At 32.6% G+C, this 9,028-nt stretch overlaps 1 protein-coding gene across 6 annotated transcripts; it reads right to left on the reverse strand.

Annotated features, from left to right (window-relative positions):
- Positions 1-1,560: 1,560 nt before the first annotated feature.
- On the reverse strand, positions 1,561-8,680 carry LOC142607222 (uncharacterized). 6 transcript variants are annotated; one of them, XM_075778647.1, is made up of 9 exons: positions 6,692-8,680; positions 6,313-6,375; positions 5,543-5,640; positions 4,483-4,601; positions 3,886-3,971; positions 2,763-2,800; positions 2,579-2,639; positions 1,897-2,000; positions 1,561-1,788 (listed from the first exon to the last, which is right to left on the reverse strand). In XM_075778647.1, the coding sequence occupies exons 5-9, from the start codon at positions 3,916-3,918 to the stop codon at positions 1,638-1,640; spliced, it is 387 nt and encodes a 128-aa protein (XP_075634762.1). In that variant the 5' UTR covers positions 3,919-3,971; positions 4,483-4,601; positions 5,543-5,640; positions 6,313-6,375; positions 6,692-8,680; the 3' UTR covers positions 1,561-1,637. The 6 variants fall into 6 exon arrangements, 1 of the variants encoding a protein (XP_075634762.1); XR_012839267.1 differs by having other exon boundaries at positions 1,873-2,000; positions 2,720-2,800; positions 5,543-5,838; positions 6,313-8,680; XR_012839266.1 differs by lacking the exon at positions 1,897-2,000 and having other exon boundaries at positions 5,543-5,838; positions 6,313-8,680.
- Between the last annotated feature and the right edge of the window lie 348 nt (positions 8,681-9,028).

Raw genomic sequence — 9,028 nt, forward strand, 5'->3', positions numbered from 1 at the left:
GATAGTAAAGAATGAAGTACAGATAACAAAATCTTCATTTTAGATGATTGCAAATATTTAGTTTGATGAAGATCTTCAAAAAAATTGTAGCATATATCACATTCATTGCGAAAATTTAAATATTGTGAAAATATGATGAAATTCATTATTATTCTTTATAGCATTTTTTGATAAGTAGATATTACATTTAGTAAATAGGTTCAAAAAAATTGTCATAGTAAATAAATATTCAAATAACTATTTTAAATTTAAGTACATGATTTTATACTTCTTCGACCAAAAAAAAAAAAAAATCTATCTTAATTTTCTCCCTAAAAGAGCAGCACATGCAAAGTGCAACCCACACTAGTCAAAGTATAAAAGGAGGAAGAAATTACCTTAAAAATAAACTCTTGAGCTCCAATATTCGTAAAATAAATTTAATAAAGGATACTATCATGTTTAAAGGAACAGTATATAAAACACTTACAGGCAAATTGTGAGAAGACAAGTTTACTGCAACAAACTCCTTAAAAAGTAGCCAGCTAAAAACATGCCAAGAGTACTGGGATTAAATAAAAAAACAAAATTTAGTTACAAAATTAGTTGTACCATAAGACTACAACCTTACTCGATAAAATAAACATTACTACATATTTTAAAAATCTAACTGTTAAATTACATATTTTTTACTGTCCTAATACACGTCAAATTTTGTGTCAATCAGATATTATTTACTATATGACCTATAAGCTTATATTTTATGCATAATTTTTAATTACAAAAACTTGCAATTTAAACAATTTATTAATGACATAACTATTAATCTTTAATTTTCTAGAAATTTTGCGACCATGAATGATTTAAAAAAAAGATGTAAGCTGTAACCAATTTTGTAACTAAATTTTGTCCTAAATAAAATTCACAAATGCAACCTAAAAATACACAAAATGGATGCACATACTTTCAATATATAACAAAGTGAATTTAAATTTGGCAACTTATTATTACCAGCTATACAAAACAAAGGGGCAATAAAAGTATACATATGGTACCATAGAACAGAATCAAACCGATTTACAAAAGCCAACTTGGTGCAAACAAAGGCCTTAAATAGCAGCCTAGCACCAAAATCTATAAAAATATGGAGGATGGTGATGCAGAGACGTCCTCCCAAAAATCTTAAAATATGCAATCACATGACCAGTTTATATCCACTTGAAAAACAGTTTATAAATGTGAAATTTATGCAAGTTACTTGGAATATCAACCCAAACCAAGACCAATTCACATCAAGCATAAGACCATCCACAAGTTTAATGAGAATGGAAAACGAAACTTACATGAATTTCTTGTCGGTGCCAATTATTCCAATCCCATGCTATGTTTAGAAGTTTGGAGGGAGAGGAGAGTAAAGGAAAGGAGAGCAAGGGAATGAGAGTAGAGGGGAATAGTTATCCTCCACCTTAATTAGATATTTTTAAAATTAAGGAGAAGTGGAATAATTAGTCTTTTTATATTTTGTAATTTGTTAATATGGTAAGGATAAATTTGGTAATTCATTTTTTTTTTTTTGGGTAAACTGGAGATTATATTAAGACTAAGGAATAAAAGGTTCAATACAACACCTACTCAAGTACATTCCAGCAAAATCAAAATTAACAAAAGACTATTTCCACAAGTGGACAGTCATAAACAGTAAAATCAATAGACTGTTGTCCTCCCATCCTAGCTAGCTTATCATCACATCTGTTAGCCTCTCTATAGCAATGCTTAAATCTGACTTGGGGAATCCTCTTGGCCGGCTGCCTGCAATCATCAACAATAGGCGAAATAATCATGTTAGTTCGTGTGGGGTTAGTCAGATTTAGCATCCAATTCAATCTCTACAACCTGGAAATTACTCTCTACACACACCGCCAGCCCATCCCGAATAACCCATAACTCAGCCATGAAACTAGAGGTGATGCCAATGTGTCTGGAGAAGCCAAGAATCCACGCTCCATCATCATTCCTGGATGCTTAATAGAAAATTTGGGCATTCCCATTTAGCATTGGCCAACAGCGCTTTCCGAACAACCAGCTTACAACACCGTACTCTAGATTGTTTATATGACTTTTAAAACCAAATTTAATAATTTGAATTAATTAATGAGGGTATTTTTTGTTCCTGTCAGCATACGTGACAGTGACATATGCAACAAGGAGTTAGCGTGTCCTTGGAAGAATGTCTAAACCTTGCCAAAGGAATACACCTCAACCAGGCTACTCATAGAGCAGAAGGATAGTAATTGCCTCAACTAGGCTACTCATAGAGCAGAAGGATAGTAATTATACTCTCTTTTTATGCTACAACCAGAGTGGAAAATTCACATTTACAACTAGCCAATATTAAGTCACTAACAGCATCAATTAACATTTTAAAGAGTAAATCATATTGCATTTAAGACAAGGCAATGCCAAAAGAATTTCATAAATTTAGTGTAAAAGAAGTTTTCTGTATGCCAAAATGTCCAGAGTTGCAACCCATTAGATAATCCAATCCTAAATTGGAGCTAGTTAGTAACTATAATTTAAAGCATATCAGAAAAAGAAATACCTGGTATAATTGCGGTCCATAATTATCAAACCCAGCAACCAGCAGAGAAACTCCAAAGGGCCTTACACCACAAGCAAGAAAAGTAAAGACTCAACTGTATTCAACTTCATAAAAAAATAAATAAATAATAAACACGCTTACCTAATTTTCTGATGCTTAGAAAAATATGGTGAAGCTTACTAACCTTAGTTCCATTCCTGTAAAAACAAGGCCGGTTGTTGCCTTGAAATAAAATAATGAAAAAATCAAGGACAAGAAAGTCAAATAAATAAATTTCTCAAATTTAATGACACAAAAAATGCAGGTCCTAGGAGCATTCAAAAGTTCTACAATTTCAAAAAGGAGAAAAAAAAAATTATATTGCCAGAGCTTGTATCCTTTCTTCCTTTACAAAATAGGTAATTTTGTCCAACATGCCAAATATTTAGGTTTAGCAAAAGATGAATTTATAAATCTCTATACCAGGCAACAACAAAAAAATGCAGTCCCCAACTTTATGCTTTGGCAGGGTCGCTCCATTCTAAGCAAACAAATCATCACAAAACAAGGTCCTAGCCAATGAACTCTAGCTTAAATGGCACTTCTGCTTCCAACAATAATGGAAAGGAGTGTGAGGTCATGATGCAAGAACAGTCGAGTGCATGTACAACTACTTACCAATCCAAAAAACAACAAAACTCTAAGGTTTCATTTGTTTTTGGCATAAATTGATATTGTGCTTTTAGGTATTTGATGTCTCAAAAAATTTTAGTCAACGGAAAATTACAATATATAGACAGAAAACATTTAAATTTTTTTTTTATAAATCAAAATCATTTACACCTTCAAGAAACATAAACGGTTTTCTGAAAAAACACGTTTATCCCTACTCCCTTTTAACTCCATATATTTCCAAACTAAAAAGGCAAAGAAGTGTTCTATGTAGCCAAAAATTCTCCATATATTTCCAAACATAATGTATTCAGGGCAGTCTAAATTAGTGAAGCTTTAATAACTATCAATTGTATCCAGATTGTGCACCTTCATTCATGCTAGGTTAGTTGATTTTTTTTTTTTTAGTTGACATCATAAAAATCAGTTAGTCCACAAAAAATGATGCCTAAGATCAAATAAAACTAAATAAAAATGTCAAAAAAGCAATGAATAAGTTTATCCAAAAAAAGAAAACACTGCGAATAACACTTTCACCTACGCACAAACCAACCATAACAACTTCGATTTTCAATACCTAGCAGGAATCAATCAAAGTCATTAGGCCAAGTATTGAAACATGTGCAACATTACCTCTAATATAACAATCTCCCTACCTCGATCAAGAAGTCACAACATAGAATTGTCATCAAGGTTAAAAGACTGGATACTTTTCACTTTTCCAAGACACCAAGCTGTAAACCTGCAATATTTTCTCAATCCCACCCAAAAATTTTAAAAAAAAAAAGGAAAAGAATTTCAACACTTGGTTGTCAAAAGTTCTTATAGAAACAATTTCGCAACATCAGTAGATAAGCTCATTATTGTCCAACTAAAACCCAAAAAACATACGACAGAATTATTTACATCATATGTAAATTCTCCTTCAAAAGTATAACAAAGCCATAAAATTTCACCAAGAAACAAAAACAAACAATAAAGACAAACATAACAGGTCACAATCTAACAAATTTCATGTAAAGCCATACAGAAACATCTTTAGATACCAAAACACAAACTAACATTAGTTTTTACTCATAACTTCAAGCAATGATAATCAAGTATATTAGTTTTAAAATAAAGTCAGTAAGAAATGATTACTATAGCAATCACTGAACCACTGAGTTGCAAACTTGATGGTGCTGACGGTGTCAAGGACATTTACATATTGGAGTTGCTAGAAAGAAACCAAAGGAATGAAAGAACTATTTTACCTTCTTTAAAGGGCATTTGAAGCACTCAAAAGATTGAGTTCAACAATAACATCAGCTATATCGGAGCATTCGACGTCCTCAACTACAGTCACCAACAAAGTTAACACTGTTTCAAGTACCTGTATGAAGCAACAAAATCAATATCTAACAATTTCGAAAGTAAGAGAGAAGGAAGATTATGGACAATATCTCTTACACACACCTAAAAGCCCACCTCATGATAAAGCAAAAACCCCATGTCAACTCAAATTGAATTACCAAACTCCACAACAAAGCACAAAAGAAACTTCCTGGGATAATGGAGAATGTTTTATCACAATGATGCAAGACAAACCAAAACTTTGAAACATGAAATTATAGAACAGGAAAAAGAGAGATGGATGAACTTGGACTCAGCACCTAGGGTTGGCTAGAGATTTGATGCAAGACAAACCAGAATTGTACAACAAGAAAAATATGTAAATAAAATGGTGAGTGACTGACTAAGAGGGCAGCCATGTCTCTTAGAAGAATTGAAAGGGATTATAGAAGAATAGGAATATGAACAGTCTGAATTCTTATTGCATGCCTCTTACAATCCGTCTCCAAACCTTTACACAATTCATGAACACAACTAACTGACTAACACTAACTGCCAGCTGGCTACACCGATCTAATGATCTAACTAAATAACTGTTAAGCACATGGCTCCTAACTAATCAACAATTAAGCACATGACACAATCAATTAATAAGCACATGACCCTAACCTTCAATTACAAAAATGATACAAAACTTTACTAATAAACCACCTCTTATAATAAGCTGCTGGTGTCTATTACCTAGTGTTGATGCGACACTGTTGTTGTTTCTATAGTGCATTTAAACTTAATTAGCCTTCATAAATAACATAGGAAAGTGAGGGTGACTAGTGATACCATAACAACAACAAAAAATCTGTCTTTTGTAGGCTATAGTCCAATGTGAGCACCTGTTCAAACAAATTATAAGAGACATTCATCTTTGAGATCCAGTCATACTAACAAATCAGAAGGGACAAACAGAAATAAAACTTAACTAACCTGGATAGTGGCATTTTAGCAAGCGTTTATAAAATTTGTCTTCCCAGTTGAATATTGACCCAAAAGACCATGGGTTTAGCAAAAAAATCACCGTCCGTCTGCAAAAATACAAATAAAAATCAATCCTCCATTACAAAGGTGTTATAACTACAATTGAAACTTGACAACAAAGCTAGAAAGATCAGAATATCTCCATTCTGCAAACGAATTTCATTTACAACTTCCAGTGGCTTTGGCTTTTCAATGTACAATCTCTTCAAGCCATCAATAATTGATGTAATTGCATTGGGAGGAAGCTGAGCAAGAGATGATGAAAGAGGAGACAAATTAGGCAACAAATGAAAATTAAGACATCCCCCCTAAAAAGAAGTATACATTGTATGATGCTTTGTATTTTTAAAGGTAAAACATTTTCAATAAAAATGAGCAATACAGGGCACACTCCTAGAACATGGCATGCATGTAAGAGAAGCACCAAAAGGTAAAGCCTATTTTGTATATCAAAAGAATATATTGCCAAGAGAAAATAGTTCTCAAAATAGAAAATATTTAAAAACGAAGGAAACCTGATTTTTTTAGAGACGAAGAAAGAATAATGAATAAAAAACTCAATGATAAAAAGTACTATCATTGACTTATATATATATATTTCCATTGAGCTCCACCAATGCCCTAGCTTTTACCATATTAGCTACACCCCACCACAGCTTTTTAAATAAAAATATATTTCTTTAAAAAGAAAAAAGAAAAAAAGCTTAACATTCATTTACCCCTCCTTCAGCATCAAAATAGCCGTATGCACAGCATCAACAAGCTCCATATCATCAGTGTAACTAAATAGAAAGGGGAACTTAGTCAATATGAAGAATTACAAAAACTTAACAAAAACAAAATTGGGGAAAAAGAGAGGGAGTGGAGATGGTTTTGACAGATAACTGAAGTTAAGTGAGAGATCCTACATCGTTTATTCTTAAAAAATGCATCTAATTGAATTAAATATGTAGTAAATATAGATAAAAAATGCATTTTAAGTTCAACTTTAATGGCGTGGACAAATGTTTATGACCTGTGATATTACCTTTTGTTCTTTACAGAGTTGCACTTGATTTTTAAGCAGCAAAATTAGCCATAGCCATGAGACAAACTTACTAGGACAAGTGAAAGTACGGAAGGTGCATCTCAGCAATATGATGGGTAACCTGGAGGAGGGCTTTTACATGATTCCAAAGGGGTGGCAAGTCAGCGAATCATTTCTTCACAGAAATCTAAAGAGACTTTGCATGCTTGAAAAAGGTGTTCCAATAAATTCCACCCCTTTCCTGGATCTTTCACCAGTCACATTGCAACCATTTCTTTAAAAGTTTGATCATGTATTGAAATCATGCAATTAGAATATTATTCTATACGAGAGACATTGAAAGATGGCAATCACCAAAGAACATATCTTTTGAACATGTATACCTTAAAAAACTTTCAAAATTACAAATAAACACACAGAAGACAAACCTGAAAAATTTGTTTTCTAACAAAAATATTTTTAAATAATTGTTAAAAAATCTTTTAGAAGCATATTAAAGTCTAGCCACTGATGCTGTCTAGCTAGAGAATGAAAAAAGAATTGTAAAAAGTTGACTACCTAGCTTGATAGGTGGTAGACTTTTAACTCATAAAAGACGGAAAAAACTTGAAAAGAAACATCTATTTACACATCTTTTGTCCAAGAGGATGGCTGGAGATAAAAGAGCTGTTAATGTGTGACACTGTGATGTAGACAAAGCAATAAAAAGCACACGTGGACAGAAAGGCAAAAGGGCAAAACTGTAAAATTGAAATAGGATTATAGATTTACGAGCTGAAGAAGAAGAAGAAATCGGCGTGATAGGAAGAGGAAGATCGGCGTGGGAGGAAGAAGAAGAAGATCGGCGTGAGAGGAAGAAGTGGAAGGAGATTGGTGTAAGAGGTAGTGCGTTTCAGCCTTTTATTTTGGAGCAGAAAAACAATTGGGACACGCATGAGGCCATGTCCAACAAGTTTCCCGCATCCTGTACTGTACAAAGAAAACGTCAATAGAAACAAGACAAGTAGACAAATTTACAAGAGAAAAGTGCAAACGCTTAGTGGCGCAAGCTTTGAATCCACCACATGTAGCAAACTGAAAATACATATACCCAGCAACATAGTTCAAGTAGCATTTAACGAAAAATAAATTAACAAAGTAAAAGAGAAGATCAAAAACCCTAACGAACAATTGTTAAAGCTACAGTAGATTGGAAACAAGTGGTTAGGATAGAAGCACAATCAAAACTTACGTAACCTAAAGCAAAAATGCTAAAAGGACTACGATAAATAACAGTAAACAGTGACTCAAATTGAGATATATAATATGCACTAAGAATGGCAATAATTGCAAAACAACAAATAGAAAAACTACCATACTACCCAACACTTAGCAGACAAATGTACAAGAGGAAAGTGCAAACCCTTAGTGGCGCAAGCTTTGAATCCACCACATGTAGCAAACTGAAAAAACACATACCCAGATGCATAGTTCAAGGAAAACACTTCCAAGAATATTAAAAAAATAATAATAATAATAATAATAATAAAACAAATTCAACTCAGAAGAATATACGAAAGAGAACAACAAAATCAAATCAACCTTACATAAAAGGATATATAAGGATGCAAAATGCATGACCCCTGAAATTAAATAGATTATACAAAACAAAAAATAAATACACAAGCATCATTTAACGAAAAATAAATTAATAAAGTCAAAGAGAAAATCAACATCCCCAACAAACAATTGTTAAAGATAAACTAAATCGGAAACAAGTAGTTAAGGTAGAAGCACAATCAGAACATAGGTAATCTAATGCAAAATGCTAAAAAGATTATGATAAATAAAAGTAAACAGTGACTCAAAATGAGATTTATAACATGCACTAAGAAAGGCAGGAGTTGTAAAACAACAAATAGAAAAACTAGCATATTACCCAACAGCTATAATGGTAAATCCAATTAACACTAAAAGCCAAGCTCTTCTCTAAACTCAAAGCCAAACTATAAAGACTTTCTGCAATGAGCAATATTCAAATAAAGGCAATAACAGAAGCGGGTATGCTAAATATGTTTTCAAAAGCTAAAATGCTAATGTAACGAATAGTTTTAAAAATCCATACCCGAATAACCCTCTAAAAATCGTCTATATGACGTGGACCATTAGGTTACTTGCAAGCCTTCCTATAGGAACCCCCAGAGAATAGTATTATACCCTTGTGAGACATGGCAGAAAAAAAAAAAAAAAAAAAAAAAAAAAAAAAAAAATTCGAGCAAATAGAATGTAAAGAAACCTGATAATGTCATCCAATTTGGTCTCTTAGTGTACCCCCACTTCCTTTGTCTAGGAAGAATGGGGAAAAGTTTAAGAATCACAAACTAAACTTGAAAACAATCTTACCGCAAATTCCAGCTTTTCTCATCATC

This window comes from Castanea sativa, chromosome 8 (assembly GCF_040712315.1).
Source record: "Castanea sativa cultivar Marrone di Chiusa Pesio chromosome 8, ASM4071231v1".
Classification (NCBI taxonomy): domain Eukaryota; kingdom Viridiplantae; phylum Streptophyta; class Magnoliopsida; order Fagales; family Fagaceae; genus Castanea; species Castanea sativa.